Consider the following 26544-nt stretch of genomic DNA (forward strand, 5'->3'; position numbering starts at 1 on the left):
GACTGGTGTACCGAAATACTGAGGTACTTAGATACAGAATTACTGAGGTAATGAGGCACTGATGTACAGTTGTACCACAACAGGGAGGTATAAAAGCGCTATAAAAACCCGAGGCACTGGGATATTGATGTCCTGAGATACTAATATAATAAAGTACTGATATAATGGGGTGTCTATGTGCTGGGATACAGAAGAACTGATGTACTGAAATACTGAGATACAGAAGAACTGATGTACTGAGTTACTGAGGTAAGGATGTCATAAGACACAGAGGTATTTGTGTAATGAGGGGTTGAGGTACTGGGGTAATGAGGCACTGGAATATTAAGGTGGTGAGATCATAATGAATCAACTACTGATTGGATATGAAATCTTCACTAACTGCAGTTTCAAAGCATTTTCCAAGGAATTCTGAATAAAATGTTTAAGGCGAATAATTGCTGGGGAACGTCTTACAAATTCAAATGAGATAAATCCAGAAAAGGTTAAATCCATCAGCAAAATGTATAGTTTTTTTAATAGAGATGGTGAGGGAGGAAAAGAGAAAGTTTAAAATCCCCTACCAGTGAGTGGGGTTCGGCCGAGCACCAGTACGTTGGGCAGGGGCATCATTACCAGCTGCTGTAGGGTCTCCTAAACACAAAGAGAAGAAAACACACACAGTTCATCAGTTATCAGTCCAGATCTCCTTCTGGTTCTCAGCTGTGTGTACCTGCTGCTGCTGCTGTCAGCACTTATTCAGCTGCCGCTTATCCACCAGCATGGATCAATACTAAGTGCTTTAACAGGCTCTTTAGACTATGCATTTATTGTATATCAGCACACACACGGAAAAGCTTTTAGCAGCCCCACTGATGGCAGGCATTCATGCTTCCACCTGAAACAATTAATAGAGGTGAGAGTTTAAATCTTGAGCCTTGACGCATGATCAAGGATAAAAATTACACTGAAGAAGAAAAATCTGGCTACCAGTTCCTTTTTGTAAAAATGAATAAAGATGTACGTCCAAGTAAAGGTGTGTGTGCTTAAGCTCTATCTTGAGGGCAGGATTCCGACTTTTGTATATCTACTTAACTTAAGTTGATTCTAGAGTGTTATTTGCATAGTTACCTTGTATAGCATTATTTATTCTATAGTGTCCTATAGTGTTGATTCTAGAGTGTTGGTCTGTGCTTATTAGTTCTCTCAGGTAATTAATCAAGGGTAGTTTCAGTTTTACCTGAGGTAAAATCATACATTGATCTCAAATTGGCAGATCGTTCTCATCCACAGAACAAAGGTCACATTGCCAGTAACCTCCTGTACCCTCCTCTGTTGTCTCAATCTCAAACAGCTGCTCCATCCTCCCTGACTTCTGAAGAGGAAATCTACCTGATCCTCACTTCCTTCTCAACAATGACTACACCACACACCCAGGAACTCCCTGCTACTTCATTTTCAAGCTTCTCAACAATAGCAGAAGAAAATATACTGCAAGTCATCCAATCTTGCAATCCCATTACCTGCCCTCTAGATCCAATCCCTTCAACTATGCTTCAGACCTACCGTTCATTTCCGTAATCGTCAATGAGTCCTTAACATCTGGCCACATGCCAACTACCTTCAAGCAAATTAAGGTTATTTCCACCTTGAAGAAACCTGCTCTGGATACATCAAACATCAACAACTACAGATCGGTATCATTTCTCTCCTTTCTTTCTAAATCTCTGGAATGCACAGTTTTTACCCAACTGTCTTTCTATCTCTCACAGAACAACCTCCATAATCCAGACCAGTCTGGCTTCAAAGAGGCACATTCCACAGAGAGGGCCCTTTGGCTGTTTCTGAGAAACTACATGCTGCTCGATCACCCAAGCTGTCATCTGTACTCGTCCTCCTCAACCTTTCAGCAGCATTCAACATAGTCAACCACAAGACTCTCTTGTCTACCCTCAGGAGCCTTGGTATCAGTGGAGCAGCATGGGAATGGTTTGCTTTCTACCTGGAAGTTCGCTCATACCAGGTGACATGGAGGGGTTTCGCATCTGCTCTACACAGACTCTCCACTGGTGTCCCACAAGGGTCAGTACTTGGTCCCATCCTGTTCTTCCACTATACACACTCTCTTGGTGAAGTCATATCCTCACATGGGTTTTCTTACCACTGCTATGCTGATTAACTCATCTTTTCTTTCCCTCCCTCAGTTACCACAGCTTCGGCTCAGATCTCGGCAAGACATATGATTGTGAATGAGTGCTTATCAACTAAAACTCAACACCAGCAAAACAAAACTGCAGGTCATCCTAGGAGATTCATCTCCAGGTCAGGATCTCACAATAACTCTAAATAACTGCTCTGTCCTTCAGTCACTGCTCGCAACCTTGGAGTAACTATGGACTATTAACTGTTCTTCTCCTCACATGCTATTTGCCCACTGCAAATGATCCAACACTCAGCTGCGCAACTTGTGTTCAAGCTGCCCAAGTTCTCCAAAACCACCCCACTGCTGCGCTCGGTCCACTGGCTTCCAGTAGCTGCACGTATCAGATTCAAAACACTGATGCTTCCCTACAAGGCCATAAATGGACCAGCACCCTATTACCTCAGAGACCTCATCACATGCCCAAATGCTGGTGCTGTTACTACAGAGATTACAATATATTCAAATGAGTCAATGAGAGCTGTAAAGAATAATCAATCCAGATGTTTATAAGACAATTAATTTATTTTATTGTTTTTATATTTCTGTAGCACCAGGACACCCTGAATATTCCCTGTATATGTAACCCACTTGGCAATAACCATGAGTCTGACGTTTTTAAGGCTTGGTCAGTTTGTCCTCTGCGATTACTCTGCGAGTATAGAAGAGCTAATTTTTTTCTCGAGCTCCAGTGGTTACAAAAATGGGCTGAGGCAAGCAAACACAGGCTTTCTGGATCACATCTAGGCTTCCCGTAGCACTCTAGTGTGGCATTATTGCTTTTTTCTAAAGCCTAAAAAAAATAATCTCAGACTTCTGCTTTGTCGATGCACAGACAGAAAAACAGAGGCAAAAAAAACAGAAAAACGTTGGTTGATGGATGCTCTGGGCTGCTTATAGAGATTACACACTGGTTATCTGATCAGTTTTTTTATATCCATTATGGCTGGTGCTGCCTTTAAAGTCCGTCATTTTGTTAAACATTTTGTTAAACATTTTGTTAGACACTCGAATGCTCCGCAAGTGTTTCGAGAATATCCAAAGACCAGCAGGTTTTTTTTTTGCCAACAAGGTCATACACTTACAGCTTCCTCAAAGCCAGGAAAAAAAATTTAAATAAAAAAAAAATCACACACACACACACACACACACACACACACACACACACACACACACACCTAATCTGTATTTAATGAACCTTTCAGCTCTTTCATACAATTCAAAACTAATCCACTCAGTCAACTCAGAATAAACAGAAGTCGCGATCTGATCTTATTTCAACCGATAATAAGACAAAAGAATGAGGATATTGCGTGTATGTGTGTGTGTTTGTGAGTCAGATAGTAAAGGAGGATTGTGAGTCTGCTAGCAGCCAGTGAGTCAGCTCCATTCCCATCATCTCGCAACTGTAACACCGAAAATAGAAAACAGAGAAGGATATTTAAATTGAAATGTGACCTTAAAAAAACTCTTATTCTCTTATACTCTTATCCGCTTATTCGTTCACCGTCTCCCGAAAATGAAAAAATTTAAATTTCTACTGAACAATGACGTGTATCTCCGATTTAGAGACAATTTAATAGTGTTGTTAATGATTCAATAGATAAAGAGACAAATTAAAGCTGTTTTAAGTTATAATCTTTAATGAAAGCCACACCACCACTACTCAAACTGAAGCACACAGGCCACACCTCCTTTATTAACACAGAACACACACAGGCCACACCTCCTTCATTAACACAGAACACACCTCCTTCATTAACACAGAACACACACAGGCTAACACACAGGCCACACCTCCTTCATTAACCCAAAAAACACACAGGCTACACCCCCTTTAATAACAATAAAGCACACAGGCCACACCTCCTTTATTAACACAGAACACACAGGCCACACCTCCTTCATTAACACTAAAGCACACCAGCCACACCTCCTTCATTAACACAGAACACACCAGCCACACCTCCTTCATTAACCCAAAAAACACACAGGCTACACCCCCTTTAATAACAATAAAGCACACAGGCCACACCTCCTTTATTAACACAGAACACACAGGCCACACCTCCTTCAATAACACAGAACCCACAGGCCACACCTCCTACAATAACAATAAAGCACACAAGCCACACCTCCTTCATTAACACTTAAGCACACAGGCCACACCTCCTTCATTAACACTAAATCACACAGGCCACACCTCCTTCATTAACACTAAAGCACACAGGCCACACCTCCTTCATTAACACTAAAGCACACAGGCCACACCCCCTTTATTAACAATAAAGCACAGGCCACACCTCCTTCAATAACACAGAACCCACAGGCCACACCTCCTACATTAACACTAAAGCACACAGGCCACACCTCCTTCATTAACACTAAATCAAACAGGCCACACCTTTTTCATTAACACAAAGCACACAGGCCACACCTCCTTCATTAACACTAACGCACACAGGCCACACCTCCTTCATTTACACTAATGCACACAGGCCACACCTCCTTCATTAACACTTAAGCACACAGGCCACACCTCCTTCGTTAACACTAAAGCACACAGGCCACACCCCTTTCATTAACACTAAAGCACACAGGCCACACCTTCATTAACACTAAAGCACACAGGCCACACCCCCTTCATTAAAACTAAAGCACACAGGCCACACCTCCTTAATTTACACTAAAGCACACAAACCAAGAAAAAACCATAGGGTTAGAGTTAAACGCTGAGCTGCTGTTTGTTAAGTAGTTTTTGTCCATTCCTGCTTTCGGTCTTCCTCCGACAGAAAGGAGCAGGAGGGAAAGTGTTTCGGTAAATGTGAAGCTACTGATACTATGAACCGGGAGATTTGCTGTAAACATGACCTGACAGGTGTGTGTGCAGGGAGATGAAGGTTAAATGTGAAGCCACAATAGTGGCGTGTGTGTGTGTGTGTGTGTGTGTGTGTGTGTGTGTTTGTGTGCGTGCGTGCGTGTGTGTGTGTGTGTTTGTGTGCGTGCGTGCGTGTGTTTGTGTGCGTGTGTGTGTGTGTATACAGATGCTGTTGTTGACAGATTTTCCAATTCAACATTTGAGTTGAGATAAACGGTAAAAGAGGTGTAAATATAAGCTAAGAATTTAATTAAACGAGGCTTGGCCTGTGTACTTTAGAATGAGAGAAGGTGTGGCCTGTGAACTTTAGAATGAGAGGAGGTGTGGCCTGTGAACTTTAGAATGAGAGGAGGTGTGGCCTGTGTACTTTAGAATGAGAGGAGGTGTGGCCTGTGAACTTTAGAATGAGAGGAGGTGTGGCCTGTGTACTTTAAAATGAGTAGGAGGCATGGCCTATTTGATTCAAAATAAAAGGAGGCGTGGCCTATATCCTTCAGGCTCAGTAAAGGAGGAATGACCTGTGTGTCAGTCTGAGAGAAGGAGGTGTGGTCTAAATCCTTCCGTCTCATTAAAGGAGGCGTGGTCTGTAACTTATTAGGATGTTTATATTTAAAACATTATTTAATTGGAATATAGAGAAGAGATAACTATAAATTATATAAACGTTGTGCAATGAGAGCTGCGATTTTGCAGTCTTATTCTAAGCCCACATTACGAGTCGCCATGGTGACGCGGCCTGAACTCGGCAGCGTATCCGACAATGCAAACTGTAATTAATCAAACCCGTCACAGACACACTTCCTCTGCTATTATGTTCCTGCCTCGTGGACGGTCATTCGGCACTTCATGGCGACACACGTGTCAGGTTTTTGTTTTGCCCGCATCTTCGAGCTCACGCAGCGAAGACCTGCCTGCCTCATTTCCCCCTAACGACCTTGAGTACCGGCTGTAATTTCGGATAAACGCCGGAAGTCTGTTGTAATCTGGTCATTATCGTTTGTTGGGCTTCCTACAGACGGTGAATTCAGACACGAAGCAAAGCTCAGCGCTATGAAACTCCGGCCAAATTCTCAACGGATGTGGATTATATGTTGTTTAAGTGCTGTTTGGCAGCCACGGCAAAGCAGCAGGGAGGAGCCGGGGGTTGCAGCTGCAGCTCTGAGGCTTGTGTGTGTGTGTGTGTGTGTGTGTGTGTGTGTGTGTGTGTGTGTGTGTGTGTGTGTGTGTGTGTGTGTGTGTGTGTGTGGACATTTCCTTCCCTCATTCTCTTGGTTGTGTGTGTGTAGGGGCACGAACAAGGGGGTGACTGATCGCGTGTCGTCTTTAAGAAATAATGCTAACGATCTGAATCATGCCCATTCTGCAGACCCGGTGCGGTCGCCATGGCAACGGTCAGGTTTATTCACCCTGTATGTGTGTGTGTGTGTGTGTGTGTGTGTGTGTGTGTGCGCGCATGTGTGGGGGGGGGGTCTCTCGCCTTTCCCACAGTTGCACTGATTTTAAGTCACACTGCGGCTCTGATAATGACACAATATGACTCAGAAAGCAGGAATTAGCCAAGAAGGCGTTGGTTACCATAGAATTTGCTTCGAACTAGCATAGAAATCACTAGTTAGCATAGAAATCACTAGTTAGCATAGAAATCGGTTTGAACTAACAAAGAAGGCTCTAGTTAGCATAAAAAAGCAGTTCAAATTAGGTAAGAATTTGGTAGTTAGCATAGAAATCGTGTCGAGTTAGCATAGAAGGCACTAGTTAGCATAGAAATTCTCAATTTGAAAACTGCAGCTAGTCATTATCACACTGTGTACTCTGTTCGGTGCAAATCAATGTTGCCGTGTGTTGTTGACACACTGACCTGCCTCTGTGTGTGTGTGTGTGTGTGTGTGTGTGTGTGTGTGTGTGTGTGTGGGGTGAAGTAAATTTGGCCTGCAGCTATTCCAAATTCAGGACATGCCCTAATAAACTGATGTGATGTGCTGTGCTCTCAGCCCTTCAACACACACACACACACACACACACACACAATCACATCCAAAACACAAGACGCATAAATAGGTCAGAAGGTCAAGACTACATGATTCATACTTGATTATTATTAAGTGTTTTAGTGGTAATGAGTTGTATTATAATATCATTTATATGAAAAAAAAAAGAAAATAAAAACTTTTAGCGATTTAAAATGACAGTGTGACCGTGTTATTAAAAAAATTGTATTAAACACGAGGAAGAAAATTGTCCTCCGATTTCCGACCTAAAAATAAAACAGAAAAATGCCTTGAATGTTAACATATAAATAAATAAATAAATAACAAAAAAGGTCCTCCACGCTTCTGGGAAGATGTTTCACTACATTTTGTGGACATTTGTGGAGATTCTTTCAGTCTCAAGGGTGTTAATAAAGTCAGGTACTGATGCAGGTGATGAGCCCTGGGGGTTGAGGGGTTGGAGCTTTATAGCAGGAGATCTTCTACTCCATCCCTTGTAAAGCATATCTTCATGGAACAGGTTTGGGTCTAATAGTTGCAAGTGAAGAAATAATTTTATCTAAAGGCGTCCTAGAGATGTCGTGCCTCTAAGTTTGTGGTAAGAATTTGAGGAAGAACCACATCTGGCTGAAAATGCTGGGTGTCCGAATACTTTTGGCAACCCCATGTGGGTCTAAACTGTTAAACTTTACATTTTATCCTTATAATATAAATCTGTAGTGATTTATAGCAACATGTAAGGGGACAAAAATCCTCAGTGGAGTCAAAAATCATCTTTGAGGACAAGAGGGGGTAAATAAACTCCCCCCCGCCCCCCCAACTCCGGCTGTTTTCCCCCGACTGGACGTCGAACAGGAGTCTCTTTGTGTTTGCAGACTTCTACGTAACTCCCTAAACAAACTGCTGTGTTTTTGAAAGCCAGAACAGAGCGAGACTCACTGATGTGGGAGTCGCTTCTATTTCCATCAGAGTGGCAAGGGGCAGAAGGGGGAGAAGAAAAAAAGTCGCCTACATGTGCGTAATTGCTTCCAAAAAGAGCTCAAACGGGGGGGAAAAAAGTGGTGTGGTGTATGTGCTCATGCTCGGTAGCCTGAGGGTTCGGGCCAAGAAAAGAGCTCTGTTCATCTCACGGTCCAAAAACAAGACGAGCCTTGAGGTCTGTAGAGGTCTGATGATGTCTGCCAAGGTTTACTGCGGTCTGTAGAGGTTTGGTGAAATCTGTAGAGGTTTATAGAAGTCTGTAAGAGTCTGTAGAATTCTGTTGAGGTCTATAGAAGTCCGTAGGGGTCTGTAAAAGTCTGTAAGAGTCTGTAGAAGTCTGTAGAGGTCTATAGAAGTCCGTAGGGGTCTGTAGAATTCTGTGGGGGTATAGAGAAGTCTGTAGGGGTATATAGAGAAGTCTGTAGGGGTATATAGAGAAGTCTGTAGGGGTATATAGAGAAGTCTGTAGGGGTATATAGAGAAGTCTGTAGGGGTCTGTAGGGGTCTGTAGGGGTCTGTAGGGGTCTGTAGAAGTCTGTAGAAGTCTGTAGAAGTCTGTAGACGTCTGTAGGGGTCTGTAGAAGTCTGTAGGGGTCTGTAGGGGTCTGTAGAAGTCTGTAGGGGTCTGTAGAAGTCTGTAGAAGTCTGTAGGGGTATATAGAAGTCTGTAGGGGTATATAGAAGTCTGTAGGGGTATATAGAAGTCTGTAGGGGTCTGAAGAAATCTGTAAGAGTCTGTAGATGTCTATAGAGACCCGTAGGGGTCTGTAGAAGTCTGTAGGGGTCTGTAGGGGTATATAGGGGTATATAGAAGTCTGTAGGGGTATATAGAAGTCTGTAGGGGAATATATAGAAGTCTGTAGGGGTATATATAGAAGTCTGTAGAAGTATGTAGGGGTCTGTATGGGTCTATAGAAGTCTGTATGGGTCTGTAGAAGTCTGTAGGGGTCTGTAGAAGTCTGTAGGGGTCTGTAGAAGTCTGTAGGGGTCTGTAAGGGTATATAGAAGTCTGTAGGGGTCTGTAGAAGTCTGTAGGGGTCTGTAGAAGTCGGTAGGGGTCTGTAGAAGTCGGTAGGGGTCTGTAGAAGTCGGTAGGGGTCTGTAGAAGTCGGTAGGGGTCTGTAGGGGTCTATAGAAGTCTGTAGGGGTCTGTAGGGGTATATAGAAGTCTGTAGGGGTCTGTAGGGGTATATAGAAGTCTGTAGGGGTATATATAGAAGTCTGTAGGGGTCCGTAGGGGTATATAGAAGTCCGTAGGGGTCTGTAGAAGTCCGTAGGGGTCTGTAGAAGTCCGTAGGGGTCTGTAGAAGTCCGTAGGGGTCTGTAGAAGTCCGTAGGGGTCTGTAGAAGTCCGTAGGGGTCTATAGGGGTGTATATATAGAAGTCTGTAGGGGTCTGTAGAAGTCTGTAGGGGCCTGTAGGGGTCTGTAGAAGTCTGTAGGGGTCTGTAGAAGTCTGTAGGGGTCTGTAGAAGTCTGTAGGGGTCTGTAGAAGTCTGTAGGGTATATAGGGGTATATAGAAGTCTGTAGGGGTATATAGAAGACTGTAGAGGTATATAGAAGTCTGTAGGGGTCTATAGGGGTCTATAGAAGTCTGTAGGGGTATATAGAAGTCTGTAGGGGTATATATAGAAGTCTGCAGGGGTCTGTAGAAGTCTGTAGGGGTCTGTAAGGGTATATAGAAGTCTGTGGGGGTCTGTAGAAGTCTGTAGGGGTATATAGAAGTCTGTAGGGGTATATAGAAGTCTGTAGGGGTATATAGAAGTCTGTAGGGGTCTGTAGAAATCTGTAAGAGTCTGTAGATGTCTATAGAGACCCGTAGGGGTCTGTAGGGGTATATAGAAGTCTGTAGGGGAATATATAGAAGTCTGTAGGGGTATATATAGAAGTCTGTAGAAGTATGTAGGGGTCTGTATGGGTCTATAGAAGTCTGTATGGGTCTGTAGAAGTCTGTAGGGGTCTGTAGAAGTCTGTAGGGGTCTGTAGAAGTCTGTAGAAGTCTGTAGGGGTCTGTAGAAGTCTGTAGGGGTCTGTAGAAGTCTGTAGGGGTCTGTAGAAGTCTGTAGGGGTCTGTAGAAGTCGGTAGGGGTCTGTAGGGGTCTATACAAGTCTGTAGGGGTCTGTAGGGGTATATAGAAGTCTGTAGGGGTATATATAGAAGTCTGTAGGGGTCTGTAGGGGTATATAAAAGTCCGTTGACGTCTGTAGAAGTCCGTAGGGGTCTGTAGAAGTCCGTAGGGGTCTGTAGAAGTCCGTAGGGGTCTGTAGAAGTCCGTAGGGGTCTGTAGAAGTCCGTAGGGGTCTATAGGGGTGTATATATAGAAGTCTGTAGGGGTCTGTAGAAGTCTGTAGGGGCCTGTAGGGGTCTGTAGAAGTCTGCAGGGGTCTATAGAAGTCTGTAGGGGTCTGTAGAAGTCTGTAGGGTATATAGGGGTATATAGAAGTCTGTAGGGGTATATTGAAGTCTGTAGGGGTATATTGAAGTCTGTAGGGGTATATTGAAGTCTGTAGGGGTCTATAAGGGTCTATAGAAGTCTGTAGGGGTATATAGAAGTCTGTAGGGGTATATATAGAAGTCTGCAGGGGTCTGTAGAAGTCTGTAGGGGTCTGTAAGGGTATATAGAAGTCTGTGGGGGTCTGTAGGGGTCTATAGGGGTATATAGAAGTCTGTAGGGGTATATATAGAAGTCTGTAGGGGTCTGGAGAAGTCTGTAGGGGTCTGGAGAAGTCTGTAGGGGTCTGGAGAAGTCTGTAGGGGTCTGGAGAACTCAGTTAATGTCGGTAGAGGTTTGCTGAGGTATATTAAATTTTGCTGAGGTATAGTGAAGTCTGTACAGGTTTGCTAAGGTCTGCTGAGGGTTGCTGAGGTCTTGTGAGGTCTGTCGAGGGTTGCTAAAGCCTGATGAGGTTTGCTGAGGTCTGTTGATATCTATAGAGGTTTGCTGAGGTCTGTAGAAGTTTTTAGGGTTGGTTAAAGTCTGTAGAGTTCTTTAGAGGTTTGGTGATGTCTGCAGTGATTTGATGAGGTCTGTTGAGGTTTGATGAGGTATAGCATGTTGAGATTTCCTGAGGTCTGTCGAAGTCTGTTGAACCCCCCACCCCACCCTCATGTCTCAGATAATGTGATGGTTTTAGCAGTCGTGTGTCTAGACTGAGACGTCCCACGCCTGCATGTTCCCCCTCCATTGAAAATCCATCAGGAGCAGACGTGATTCTGGGGTCTCAGGTTTTATCCAGCCTTTATGATGAAAGCAGACTTCAGCTTATTCCAATTTTTTGGCACTCGGTCACACAGACGTTAAAGCTCTACCACAACAAATGCCGTGAAGGTGACTGGAGTCGAGTCTTAGCGACATGTGGGCTTTATCGCGTCCCACAGTCCCATCGGAGGAGGTACGGTTTGGATTTGTGCTGACTCGGCTCTCTTTAATCCCTCTGTGGATTCAGGCAGCACGGAGCTCTTTCAGTATTAATCCCAACATTTACTTGAGTTCAGATAAATCAAAGCTTCTCTGAACGGAAAGCTGATTATAACGGCTTGAGTGATGTCAGTTTATTCCTACTACTAAAAATACGTACGCACCAGTGAATCGGTTTGCAAGGAGAGACTGAATGTGAGCAAAATTTATATCGAGTTTGTGTGGTTCGGTTTCACAATGAATAAAACTGAACAAAATATAAACCCGTGTATGCGGATCCAGCAGAGGTGATCATTAAATAAATATTTAGACAGACAGACAGCTGAGTCCTTTGGATATGTGCTTACAGAAAACTTCCCATATATGTTATTGTCTAATGAGTGAACCAGAGGCAAAAGTGGCATGGAAACACTCCCTGAGACCTCATGAGGGAAAGACAATGAGAGGCACCAGACGCAAAAGAGTCAACACCAAAAGCCCCTTCATTATAGTTCATTATTCTATCTTTCTAACTTTCTATCCATCCATCCATCCATCTATCTATACAGACTTCATGAGAAAGAAACCTTGAGAGGAACCACTCAAAATGGAATGTATCTATTATTGGATCTGAGTCTGTCTGTCTAGACAGACAGACAGATACCGTCTGACCAATCAGATACAATAACTCAATAAATTTGCTGTGATCTGACACTGAAGCTGAAGCCATTAAGGCAGTAAAAATCCCAGGTGTAGATTTGCAGGGTCTGTTATTACCACACTCTGCTCTGTGATCTGCACTTCAGCAGATGTACGAACGGAGAAATTCCACCATCTTTTTTTCCCCTGCATTTCCCGCATTCCGTATTACACATCAGGCGTGTCACGTCGCGTTCAATTTCTCCATCCAGCCCGAAGTACAATTTTCTAAAACCATCCAATACGAGTGTGCTGTTTACCCCAGTGCTGTTGAATGATTGATCCTAAATGGTCAGAAGGTGTTAATAGTAATGAGCTTTTTCATTATGGAAATGTCAACATTTATTAAAGGAGTCTCGAGTGAGGAGTCTCGAGTGAGGAGTCTCGAGTGAGGAGTCTCCAGTGAGGAGTCTCCAGTGAGGAGTCTCCAGTGAGGAGTCTCCAGTGAGGAGTCTCCAGTGTCAGTGCGTCACCAGGACAGAAGAGTTTACGCTTTTAGTTTTTTTGGACTATGATTGATATAAACAGTTCGCTTCAATGGATTTGGACTACAATCACCATGAACATGTCTACACTCAAGTATCCATCAGGGAACAGCTGACCACCTCAACAATGATGGAACTGTAATAAATGGACTTGAGTGTTGAGGCTGAGGATGAGTTCCATTTCGTGTCTGGTTCCTCTCAAGGTTTCTTCCTCATAAGTCTTTCTAAATAAATGATAGATTAAAAAAAAATCTAACAGACATTTTCGATTCATTTAGCCACTATGGATTGTTGTATTTGTAATTTTTTGTAATTTATGAATGTGTACAGAATAAACTGAATACTGAATCGTATTGTACTGAATCGTTGAGACCATCAGTCCAGAGTCCTTTCCCGGAATAAAACCTGCAGACACCGAGCACGCTGACGAAGTAAACGGAAAATTAGAAGTTATTTTGAAAGAAAAAAAGGACATGGTGGAAAATGCCCTCGTATTCCGCAGGCTGGTGCGATGAAGTGCGATGTGGGAACGCCGCCTGTTTTCCACATGCCTCTCGCCAACTCTGCAGATGTGTTACAGCAGGAGCGTCTCTCACACACACAGATGTGGTTAAAGTCACTGCTTGTATTGAATATTAGGCGCAGAGGGACGGTTTGATGTTTGGGTGATTGAATTAGTGGTGAAACTCGGCTCGGTGAGGGTTTGATGATTAATGAGGTCACATGACTCTAAAGTCACACGCTGAGGTTACGACTGTGTGACGTGTAACAGGACGGATGGGAGTTAATAGAGCTCTTTGAGGCATTGGGATCGTTTGAAAAAAAAATCACTTGTTTTTCTTTCCGTCACAAATGCATTGTACATGTGCAACGTATTACATTTTACACATTTGTATTCATTGTAGAGCGACGCATTGCAATTTCTATTCCTTTATGTTGTAGGACGTCCTCGAGACGAGGTCTTTAGTAGGTTATACTTACGTCCTAGCGGCGATTTAATTCAACTCGACAGTGGACATTGTCCCAAAGCAGGTTTATAAAAATCATTACACTCACGTTATGTTTATTCCTAATGAGCGAGCCAGTGGCAACATTCCCTGAAACATCATGATGAAGAATCTGTCGGTCTAGCTGTCTGTCTAGCTGTCTGTCTAGCTGTCTGTCTAGCTGTCTGTCTAGCTGTCTGTCTAGCTGTCTGTCTAGCTGTCTGTCTAGCTGTCTGTCTAGCTGTCTGTCTGGAAATGCTGGGTGTCCGAATACTTTACATTTTATCCTTATAATATAAATCTGTTGTGATTTATAGCAACATGCAAGGGGACAAAAGTCCTCAGTGTAGTCAAAAATCATCTTTGAGGACAAGAGGGGGTAAATAACCCCCCCCCCCCCCCCCTTGAGAGGAACCAGACACCAAATAAACACCATTCTCTTCCTTAACACCAAATGCTCCTTCATTATAAATTATAGTATCTATCTATCTATCTATCTATCTATCTATCTATCTATCTATCTATCTATCTATCTATCTAATCCTTACCTAAAATATCCCAACCTATCCTAACCTATCCTATCCTATCCTGACCTATACTATCCTTACCTATACTAACCTACCCCATCCTATTCTATCCCAACCTATCCTCACCTATCCTATCCTCACCTATCCTATCCTCACCTATCCTATCCTCACCTATCCTATACTAACCTATCCTATCCTAACCTATCCTATCCTACCCCATCCTATACTAAACTATCATATCCTATCCTATTCTATCCTATACTATCCTATCCTAACCTACCCCATCGTATTCCAACCTATCCTAACCTATCCTATCCTATTTAACCTATCCTGCTTTGGGACAATCACCGTGTGTTGAAAAAAAAAAAATTGAATTAAATATGAAAAAATAAAAATAATAAACAGAAAATAATAAATTCACTAATCGCCAATGCAAATTCACCGTCATAGCTTTAAAAAAAAAAAATCCTCATTTATTAAAAAAGATTTCTATGATAAAAGCAGCGACTTACCTGGTAGTATGTTTTGATGTGGCGTATGAGGATGGAGAGATTCTGAACACGTAATACTGCATCGTTGTTCACTTTCTTGTTCACTCTCTGGCTGGAGACTTTGGGATTTCTGCAGAACGCAACAGAAACAATTAGATCTCATATGGAGTAGATAGAGAAGAGATTCTATGCCATGTCATCATCTGAGGCCATCTATCTCCATAGCAGAAACTTCAGAAGTACAAGAGATGTATAGTTACAATGGCCTGCTGTAGAGCTCGGACCATGAAGATAGCTTCATGGAGATAATTAAACCTTTGACTATGAAGATGGCATTAAATCTATCTAAGATCTTGGGTGGCCTGCTACAGATCTCTGACCACAACCTTAATGAACATCTTTAGGACGAATGGGAACGCTGACAAAAGTTTGCAGAAATCGGACGATTCTTTTTGAACATCCCATTCCACATTTAGTTTCTATTGGCTGTTATAATAAGCACCTGGGAAGGTGTTCAACTAGATTTTGTGGAGATTTGTGCCAAATTAATAGGTGAGGTGAGGAGGCCTGGGGTTAGGGTTGGAGCTCTACAGCGGGAGATCTTTCACTCCAACCCATGTAGAAGTATTAATATAGATGAATATATATCATGTGACGTGACTTGAAAAACAAACATGCATCGACAGAGACGTGTGATATTTCCAGACACTAAACACAGTGTGTGTGTGTGTGTGTGTGTGTGTGTGTGTGTGTGTGTGTGTGTGTGTAGGAGATAATGATGGGGGTTGATCGTAGCGTAATCGAGAGACATCATGTGATGCGACAACAATCATCTTTTTACATCGTAGCTTTTTGTTTTCGATAAAAAATTTAATACTACTAATATTTAAAAAGTAGCACATGGCAACCTGGGTGTCGAGAAACGTTTGTCCAAACAGTGAAGTTTTTTTTGTACAAAACGTCCAAAATCCTCTCAATGGCACATGTTTAGTGTTTATGAGTAACATCAGCGTGATGACCAGACCAAAACATCTCCTTCGTCTGTCTCAGACTTGGCCTCGGCGTCACCGGGGTCATAACCCTTTACTTCATGCACATCCCACGTGTAACCCGTCTCGTGACAGAACCCAGATCTGGATTTATTTCGGTCTAAATCTGGTTAGATATACGCTGCTTTGTAAAATTTTACGGTGAGAATCGAGTTTCCTTCGACTGAGAGATGAGTCTGGTGTGGCGGGAAAAAGAAGAATTCCCTCAAGATGTTCTACCATGTTGGCTCAATTATCACACCATTGCAGAATGAGTCTGAGCTGCGAAGCACCCGAGTGGAAACAGTTTAAAATATGAGGCTCTGGCAGTAAATACTGAAAGTGAAGGTCAGGATTTTAAAAAGACATTTTAAATTACTTTACTGAACAAAGAACTCAACACAATTCTACATCCAAATACAGAAAAAAATGTCTTAAAGAAAGAAAGAAAGAAAGAAAGAAAGAAAGAAAGAAAGAAAGAAAGAAAGAAAGAAAGAAAGAAAGAAAGAAAGAGAAAAAGTGAGAGAAAGAAAAAAAAGTAAGAAAAAAAAACTGACTGACAGTACACAAAGAAAGAAAGAAAGAAAGAAAGAAAGAAAGAAAGAAAGAAAGAAAGAAAGAAAGAAAGAAAGAAAGAAAGAAAGAAAGAAAGAAAGATGTTAGGAAGCTGGAGGCAGAGTGCAGAGTCAGACATGATACAATCTCCATCGAGCTTAGAGGTTTAAGGGCCTTACTCAAGGGCCCAAAGAGTATTAACTTGGCAGTACCAGGGCCTGAACCCTGGACCTTTCCGATTAGTAACCCAGAGCCTCATTTACCACTGAGGTCCCAAACTGTCTGTAATTCAGGATTGTGAAAAAGACAAATAACAAAAAGACCCCAATAAAAAGTGAACTAATAGATGGAACTCAGTTACTTTGGTTGTTGAAGAAAGAAGAAGTGACTTTCACAAAACAACTCTACAGTATTTCCATACACAGAAATATCCAATGGACTTGTTGATGAGAAAAACCAGAAAGGATACTCATAGTTTTAGTTTTTCCACAGCGTGTGGACCCTAAAGAGTACAACTGCAAAACACCACGTCAGGTTCTTCTCACATCACACAAGAACTGGAACATCTAGCATCACCTTCCCTGAAGTTTAAACATGATCAGTAACCCCAGTCCCCCTTCTGTGCCACATGCATGAACCTTGACACACTTTCTTGTCTCACCCTTAGGGGTTTCTCACACACACACACACACACACACACACACACACACACACACACAATGGTTAACTCGTCCATTCAACTGTGTCACTCACACGATCATGTGACTGGGAAACTACACGTCTATCAGACGCTCGAGTCGTAAATGAACACAAAAAGCTAAAAAGGTAATCAACACACACACACACACACACACACACACACACCGCCTCTCTGTCTTGCAAATTAAAGGACAAGGTCTTTTTTTATGCAGTGTGAATGCAGCATCTATCACGTGACCTCTGATCACAGGAGGGCATTCAGGCGGCCCTGATGAGTTTAACCCCAGTAATTAAACCCAGCAGTGGGAACAGAAATCCTGGTTAAACACTCATCATTCAGGTCCATCATTTTCACCTCGGCAAAAGGTGAAAATGTGATTCCTTCACCCTCGCTAGCAAGCAGCGAGAGAAAACACCCGGTCACGCAGAGGACGATGCCCAGGCACCCGAGTAACCTCCATCTGACACTCTGAATAGGTTTCATCATGTACCCCAGGGCCGATAATCCCATTGGTCAGCCTTCGAGGACGACACACACACATCGGACCAATCAGAAATACAAGCGTTGAGTAATAACACAAACCCACACACAATATAGACGTCCAGCCATGATGTTTATTCTCCTCTTTCAATTGGGAGATTTTTATTGTTTTTCTAAGCACATTTTTTTTTTTTTTAAAGAATTCACAACTTCCTTTCCAAAAGCAACAATTTGTTCCTTTGAATACCCAAATCAGACAGTGTTTTCTTTTCTTTTTTGGTGTTTCTGTTTCCATATCAAAGCATTGTTCCCAGGGTCAGGCATGATACAGCACACAAGGACCACAGAGAAGCTTGAGGGCCTTGCTCAAGGGCCCAACAGAGGCATCTTGGCGATACTGGGGCTTAAACCCCCAACCTTTTGATTGTGTTTAATTCGCTCTGATTTCTACTCTTTTACCAGACTAACCAATAGGTATTTAAGAAATGCATTGAAATTTCAATATCACACTTTTTATTGGTAAACAAGAGTGAAATTCTTTGGTGGGGTCAGCCATGATACAGCACCCCTGGAGCACAGAGGGTTAAGGGCCTTGCTCAAGGGCCCCAATGGTGGCAGCCTGAAAATACCAGGGCTCAAACCCCTGACCTTCTAATGAGCAATCCAAAGCCTTAACCACTGAGCTCTCACTTCCCCAAATATTGTCCAGCTTAAGACAACAGGATCTTAATGCATTTATTTATTTATTAGTTTGTTTTTACAGTCATGTTTTCATTTATGATCTACATTTATCTCATTCATACAACTGAGCAGCTACAAGGTTTAGAGCCTTGCTCAGGGACCCCTAGAGGAGGCAGAATGGTATGACCGAGTTTTGAACTCGCAACCTTTGGCTCCAAAGCCGCATGCCTTAATGCCTCAACTTTATAATCTCTGATGTCTTGAACAGTTGTGTGTAGTCTGGCTTTCTTTTCTTTTGAGGAAAAAATCTGAACTGGATTAAAAATCAGCCTGCACTGCATTACTACATACACTGGATGGGCCAAAGTATTGGGAGACCTGACATTTCAAACTGTTAACACAATGTTGTAGACAGTTTTTTGGATGCCGGAACATGATATTCACCCTTTCATTGAACTTCGACACCCAAACCTGTACATGGGTTGGAAGATCTCCTGCTATAGAGCCCTACTGAACACCTACTGAATTGGAACATCATCCCCAGGCCTCCTCACATCACCAACACCCGTACCTGACATTACTAAATGACTGAATGAGCACAAATCTCCACAGAAATCAAATGGAAAATCTTCCTGGAGATTTTAAGGAGTGAATGGAGACTCAATGTGAAATAAGATTTTCAAATAGAAGCAGGATTATGCTCAGGTGTCGACAAACACGAGGCCATAATACCCTTAAATGCCCTTAATCAGCTGAAAAATGATCATTCTGAAAATTTCTGTTCTCCTTACATGATTTGGTTTATTGTAGACCAGAATGTGTGTAAGTAAGCAGACAGACAGACAGACAAGCAGACAGACAGACAGACAGACAAGCAGACAGACAGACAGGCACAGACAAGCAGACAGACACAGACAGACAAGCAGACAGACAGACACAAACAAGCAGACAGACTGACACAGACAAGCAGACAGACAGACAATCTAAAGCATAATAGTACTTTTTTTATGGACGTTTTTTCACACAGGAATCACAGGCGCTCATTTCCACTTGGAAGATAAGAGCCAAAAAAAAAAAAAACCTCAAGGGTTTGATTGAGGGGGGGATGGAATCTTCGTCATCATCTTCACCTTCGTCTCAAACCTGCCCTCGGTTGCCTGAAGGTAAAAATTCAGACAAGCCGAGGCTCAGATCGGACGACGGAGGAAACAAAGGAGGAAACGAGGCTTTGCCGTGCATCGAGAGGAAGCAAGCAAGACGCGAGAAGTGCGTGTGTGAGAGTGTGAGTGTGTGTGTGTGTGCACGTGTGTGTGTGTTAATGTTGGTTTATCCCATTATCACCCATCAAAGAAATCACCATGGGGTGAGAACTGATAAACAAAAAGAAAGGAGGGCCGATTGGGGATTTGATGTAATGAAAGCGCTGGTGTAAAATCTCAATGCTAAGTCACAATGCTAACAGCGCTACAGCTTGTGAGGTAATGGCTATGTTGGGGATGATGGAGATAAACGTGGGTTCAGGTGCTGTGTACCTGTACAGCAGTGTGTCTGCGGTTCACCTCCACCATCTGTTTCACATACGCTAAAACCGTTAGCTAATCCTGGAGGCTTCTTTTCTCAGACCAAGAAATCAGTCTGCTGTGGGGCTCCAGGAAAAAAAGAGGAGACTGAGAGTGTTTAACATGTGTGTTTGTGTGTGTGTGTGTGTGTGTTTGCATGAGCTAAAGCAGGAGGCATGACCACATGACCACAAACAAAAGACAAAAGGAAATGTTTTTGGGAAGAAGCTTCTGAAATATGCTGAATAAGCAAAAGTATTGGGACACCCGACTATTCCAGCTCGTACGTGGATCTTGAAGATACACGACTGAAAGAGACGTCACTGGATGGAATTTCCCAGTTCGCTTCAACTAGGAGACTCAAACCTGGTGTATCTTCTGCTATAGCACCATTGGGATTAATGTGTGTGTGTGTGTGTGTGTGTGTGTGTGTGTGTGTGTGTGTGTGTGTGTGTGTGTGTGAGAGAGACAGAAAGAAAGCAAGAAAGAAAAAAGAAAAATGACAAAGAAAGAAAGAAAGAAAAGACTGACAGTACACAAGGAACAGAAGAAATGAAAAAGAAAGAAAGAGAGAGAGAGAGAGAAAGAGCGAGAGAAAGAGAAAAAGGGAGAGCAAGAAAGAGAGAAAGAAAGAGAGAAGAGTGGAAGTTATAAGAGCAAGCGGTGAATCCATAAACTGTGAAGAACATATTTGATGTTATGGTTCTCTCTCTCTCTTTCGCCCCCCCCTCTCAGCAGATGTACTTCCTGCTATTGTTCCTGACCGCGTTCCCCAAATCATCATCACACACTGTGAAGAAGCAGCAGGACGTTAACAGACTCTGGGCTCGGGGCCGAAACGTGACAGAACTCTGAGTTGCTGAGACGAATGTGGAGCTCAAATCCCCTGCAGCAGTTCCTCCAGATCACGAGCCTGAGCACCAACACGCCAATAAAAGCCCTTTTTCAGAGTGGGTATTGATCACTAGCCGTACTGTTCCTTAGCGTTTCAGCACCTGAATGTGACGCTCTCAGACTCTCATCTAAACTCCACTACTCTTCTCTACTGGGGAGGAACAGAACGCTGCCTCGACTCTAGACGTGATGACCAGAACATTTCCTCTCCGCTCAAAACAACCCATCGATTTTATCACACGACCTTCAGGAGCGTCCAGTTAACTCGCTTAACAAAGAGCCGCTTCACTTCCCTCGGAGAGACAATGTGCCTTCTGTCCGAGCGCCACGCTGTGAGGACGAGCGCCAACAGCTGCCCAAAGCGAGGAGCCTCGTCCAGGACCAACGTCCCGCCCACAGCACACCACACACACCACAGGAGCATCCCAGAAACTTCCAACCGCTCCAAATAGAAGCTACGGTTTTGGAGACGTCTTTTAATTATAATAATAATAATTAGTTACATGTGCAATAACTTTTACTGTAGTCTGACTTTTCTGTCGTCTGTTTTTACTGCGACACAATTTATAAATTATATATATACAAACATATTTATTTATAATTTACAAAGTTTTTATTTTACTTTAATCTGTTATTGTTTTTTTCCTCCTTTTTTCCTCATTTATTCTGGATTTTATTTTCAACAAATGCACAGTAGATTCAGTTATAAACGAGGGTTATAACGTTTTCATTAGGATGGTGATGTAACTTCTTTAATCTTAAGCCACATCCCGATTTTCATGATCTGAAATCGACATCCTGGTGAGGATCAGATACTGAAGAACATCAAAGAATAATGTTCAGGTTTTAGGAGCCTTAAAACGAATATACGTTTCCACTGAATGTGACATTTTTGTCGTAGTTCTACTTTAACGATTGATAGACAGTACATTTAACATTACACACAAAAACTACAAATATAAAACGTCAGGGGAAATAAAACTTATCAAAAAAGACAAGTTTTTAAAAAAAGTGAGAGAAAATTTTCCAAAGGTGTGAAAAGATTAAAGAAAAAGACAAATCAACTGTAGTATGAACACCTTTGGGATGAGTGTGTGTGTGTGTGTGTGTGTGTGTGAGAGAGAGAGAGAGAGAGAGAGAGAGAGAGAGAGAGAGAGAGAGAGAGAGAGAGAGAGAGAGAGAGAGAGAGAGAGAGAGAGAAAGCAAGAAAGCAAGAAAGCAAGAAAGAAAGAAAGAAGGAAAAGGTAGAAAGAAAGAAAGAAAGGGTAGAAAGAAAGAAAGAAAGAAAGAAAGAAAGAAAGAAAGAAAGAAAGAAAGAAAGAAAGAAAGAAAAGGTAGAAAGAAAGAAAAGGTAGAAAGAAAGAAAAGGTAGAAAGAAAGAAAGAAAGAAAGAAAGAAAGAAAGAAAGAAAGAAAGAAAAGGTAGAAAGAAAGAAAAGGTAGAAAGAAAGAAAGAAAGAAAGAAAGAAAGAAAGAAGCAAAAGAAAGAGAGAAAGTGAGAAAGTGAGAAAGAAAGAAAGAAAGAAAGAAAGAAAGAAAGAAAGAAAGAAAAGGTAGAAAGAAAAGGAAGAAAGAAAGAAAGAAAGAAAGAAAGAAAGAAAGAAAGAAAGAAAGAAAGAAAGAAAGAAGCAAAAGAAAGAAAGAAAGAAAGAAAGAAAGAAAGAAAGAAAGAAAGAAAGAAAGAAAGAAAGAAAGAAAGAAGCAAAAGAAAGAAAGAAAGAAAGTGAGAAAGAAAGAAAGAAAGAAAGAAAGAAAGTGAGAAAGAAAGAAAGAAAGAAAGAAAGAAAGAAAGAAAGAAAAGGTAGAAAGAAAAGGTAGAAAGAAAGAAAGAAGCAAAAGAAAGAAAGAAAGAAAGAAAGAAAGAAAGAAAGAAAGAAAGAAAGAAAGAAAGAAAGAAAGAAAGAAAGAAAGAAAGAAAGAAAGAAAGAAAGAAAGAAAGAAACTGTTGTCTATGGTTGGTGGAAATGAAATCTAAAGTTTTGTGTTTTATGAAAAATTAAACCTAAAAACAACAAATTCCAGGAAACTAATATCAGGATCAAGTGATTTTCTGGTTGCTCCACAGTCTGGGGTCTCGCACTGCTGTTGGTTTGCAGAAGAAACTTCAAAACCGCAAAACAAACATGAAAGTGTCGTTTAAAAAAATAGAATTTAAAATAAACAACTGAAATCCAGATCTTTCCAACATCTGCAACGAGCTCAACCTTCAACCAGAAACAAAACATTGGAATCAAACCTACACCAATGAGAAGGTAAAAAACCTGAAGGAACGTCAAACCACAGACTCCATGAGATCTGGGCTGAAGATCATCTGGACACGTTTGCTTGCTGTGGAAGATTCTAGTTCAGTGTCTCACTCGTACGCAGAACATAAATGATGTCCTCCTAGTGTGAATGTGGCGTCTACAGACATTCAAAGCTCCTTATAGGATCAAGCAGAAGGTGAGAAGGTGTCATTTAAGAAGGCCACGCGTTCTTGTGAAGACATTGGAAACTATGAGGAAAATCTCTTTTGTGAGGTCACACTTTGAGAAGACCTTCAGGTTAGGAGGCCAGATATGCGCTCGGCTTGTATGATTCATGACCATCATTAAGAACTCAACATGAGTCCTTCTCAGGAGGGGAGCACAATATCTTCACAAAGCATGGCATTCTTGAAGCATGATGGTGAGAAGATCTGGTGATCAGAGCATGTGCTTGATTTGGGCGACATTCAGAGCTCACAGAGAGATTTCCTCGCGGTTTCCTCCCCAAGCCGTTTGGAAACCTTCTCAGAAGGTTCACACGATGATTTCAAAAAGCATGGCATTCTCGAAGCACACCTTCTGAAGGTCTGAAGACCAAACCATGTGGTTCAGGTTATTAAATTCGTGATCAGCATTCGGACCTCCAGAAGCTATTTGGAAACCTTTTTAGGAGGATACGTTCATGCTCAATGTCTGCGCATGAAAGCGTGGCTCTCTCTTAGAAGCACACCCACACCGTCTCACCTTCAGATGAGAAGGTCTGGAGACCAGACGCGTGCTCGATGTGTGTGCGATCGTTCGGACCTCACAAAGAGAAGTAAAGGAACCTACATCGCCCGGGTTTAAATTTACGACTCGCCTATTGATGGATTCTCATCCAATGCTTTTCTGAGCTTTTGAGATGATGCTCCAAGATATGAGATCGGCGAGTAAACCCAGACAAGATACAATAAAAAAGACTCACATCATCAACATGACCTCGTTGAGGTAGGACCCATCCACTAACTCCATGTAGAGAGAAAGGCTGCTTCGGTCGCTCGGGCTCGGCTGGAGAACCGTCTGGACCTACAATAGAACCAGACATTTATTTTATTTTTTTTTACACAAAAGCATGTATTTGAAAAAAATCCAAATCTAGAAGAAGGTTGATCTTACCCATGCCACCAGAGGAGTGAGCAGAAATTGCTCCAGCTGTGGTGTGAACACCTCACTGTCCATGATCTCCATGAATAATAATAATAATAATAATAATAATAATAATAATAATAATAATAATAATAATAATGGAAAAGGTTTTTTTTTTTTTATGGACGCAAAATAAATATAAAAAAGGATCAAATAAACCGAATCATTTTTCTTCTCTGAATGAAGCCTTTCCCATAAATAAACCGCAAATCAGAGCCGCAGATCTTCTTGATGAGGTTCCAGGGCGCATATTGTGAGAAAGGAATGAGAAAAGAAGGAGAAAATCAGAGTTTCTTTGTTTCTTCCTCTCTTTTTTTCTCCTCTTTGTCTAAATATTCTATGATAGATGTATCATGTCCTGGGTTTTGCCCGAGAGCCGATTGAGGAGCACACAAAAGCCTCTGAAGGTCCTTAGAAGAATGCAATAGATCCAGCAGCAACCATTGAGAGAGATATATATAAGAAGAAACCAATCAAATCCAAAAAAATCCACCAGGTAAAATTCAAAATCACCGATCTTGTGGTTCTCCAGTGATCTCCTGAGTTCCACCAAGACGTTTCTAATATCATGGAAAAAGAAAAATATTTAATGAGTATCCCAGGAATGTGGATTCGGGCAGCGCTGGTTTCCTGCCTGCGTTTCCATGATGCCGCTCCTCAAAAAGGACCCACACACTCATACTCACTCTCTCAACACATACACACACACACACTCACACACACACTCAACACACTGCAGTGTGCAAGAGGAGACCGGGAGAAACCACGCCCACCCACCACATAGACGCTCCACCGAAACCACGCCCCGTTACTCACATAAGCCCCGCCTCTGCAGCAACGTTGTAGCCGTTTGGCCCCGCCCACTCCTGCACACACCAAACACCTCCCTTTGGGTTTATATCTTAAAACACGTGTTTATAAGCTTCAAAACTATACACACTTTATTCTTTTTACTGCTACATAGAAATAAAACTCCATAAGATACACATCAACAAATATACATTTAATTTGCATTAAAAAATACTGAAAAAACAAACAAACTCAAACACACATCTGGACACACATCTGGACAGATACTTTGCAGTTCCTCTTATACAACTTGCCAACATTATTCCACACTAAAGACTTCTTTACCATCCAGTTTATCCATCCATCCATCCATCCATCCTCCATCCATCCATCCATCCATCCATCCATCCATCCATCCATCCATCATTCATCCATCCTCCATCCATCCTCCATCCTCCATCCATCCATCCATCCATCCATCCATCCATCCATCCATCCATCCATCCATCATTCATCCATCCTCCATCCATCCTCCATCCTCCATCCATCCATCCATCCATCCATCCATCTATCCATCCATCCATCCATCCATCATTCATCCATCCATCCATCCATCCATCCATCCATCCATCCATCATTCATCCATCCATCATCCATCATCCATCCATCATACATCCATCCATCCATCCATCCTCCATCCTCCATCCATCCTCCACTCATCCATCCATCCATCCATCCATCCATCCATCCTTCATCCATCCATCCATCATCCATCCATCATCCATCCATCCATCTATCCTCCATCCATCCATCCATTCTCCATCCATCCATCCATCCATCCTCCATCCATCCATCCATCATTCATCCATCCATCCATCATCCATCCATCCATCCATCCATCCATCATCCATCCATCCATCGAAACCTTGAATGGAACCTATCTATTATTTAAACAGACAGCTGTGTCTTTGGATCTGTCTGTCTGTCTGTCTGTCTGTCTGTCTGTCTGTCTGTCTGTCTGTCTGTCTGTCTGTCTGTCTAGATAGATAGATAGATAGATAGATAGATAGATAGATAGATAGATAGATAGATAGATAGATAGATAGATAGATAAAAAACAATCCTACAGCAGTGCATCGTGTTTTATCATTAATGTCCTGTATGTTCTCCATGATGCGTTCACAACTCAATATATCAACTTATTTATAATAATAATAATAATAATAATAATAATAATAATAATAATAATAATAATAGTAATAATAATATACTAATAATATGTACCTTTAAAAATATAATAATATAATAACTTAATATTAAAATGTGTAATGCATTAATATTTGTGCGGATCACTGATGTTTAATTTTGATCCTCAGAAGCCACATTGGCGCCATTCCTTTGATTTTCATATCATCATGTAGGCCTTGGGTTCCTTCCTTATTTTTTTTTATTACACTGATTGTGTAGCCATTATTTAGGCATTGATGCAGCAGACACACCCTTTTTCTGCGAGTAATGCTCCTGACCTGGTGATCACTGACCCCTGGTGGTGAGGAGACGTATTGCATATTTTAAAAATATTTTTTATTATTAATAATAATAATAATAATAATAATAATAATAATAATAATAATAATAATATTGAGATTATGTCATATTTAAGGTTGCATGTGGAAAAGTGTTAAGTCCATACACCGTGTATAGTCCAAGGAATACCTCCGATCTCTTCTAGCCCACAGGACAAAAAAAATTGGGATATTTAATAATGATATTTAAATAATTTTTTTTTACATATTATTAAATATTATAAATATAT

General features: G+C 41.7%; 2 protein-coding genes across 7 annotated transcripts in view; one reads left to right on the forward strand and one right to left on the reverse strand.

The window, feature by feature from the left end:
- fhdc1 (FH2 domain containing 1) overlaps positions 1-19136 on the forward strand; it is a 106059-nt gene extending 86923 nt beyond the window's left edge. The window contains exon 14 of the mRNA XM_083532351.1: positions 19093-19136. The gene's annotated coding sequence lies outside the window, so the exon portion shown is untranslated. The remainder of the gene's footprint in view (positions 1-19092) is intronic.
- ccdc88ab (coiled-coil domain containing 88Ab) overlaps positions 1-24694 on the reverse strand; it is a 59834-nt gene extending 35140 nt beyond the window's left edge. For 3 of the 6 annotated variants that reach the window (XM_083532277.1, XM_083532276.1, XM_083532274.1), the window contains exons 1-4: positions 23910-24676; positions 23719-23819; positions 14634-14742; positions 564-633 (exon numbers count right to left, since the gene is read on the reverse strand). In XM_083532277.1, coding sequence (XP_083388403.1) covers positions 564-633; positions 14634-14742; positions 23719-23819; positions 23910-23981 — 352 coding nt within the window. In that variant the 5' untranslated portion in view covers positions 23982-24676. Of the gene's footprint in view, positions 1-563; positions 634-14633; positions 14743-23718; positions 23820-23909 lie in introns of all 6 variants that reach the window. The other 3 variants (XM_083532279.1, XM_083532278.1, XM_083532275.1) reach the window with 2 other exon arrangements.
- Positions 24695-26544: the final 1850 nt, after the last annotated feature.

Source organism: Silurus aristotelis (assembly GCF_946808225.1).
Source record: "Silurus aristotelis genome assembly, chromosome: 27".
NCBI lineage: Eukaryota > Metazoa > Chordata > Actinopteri > Siluriformes > Siluridae > Silurus > Silurus aristotelis.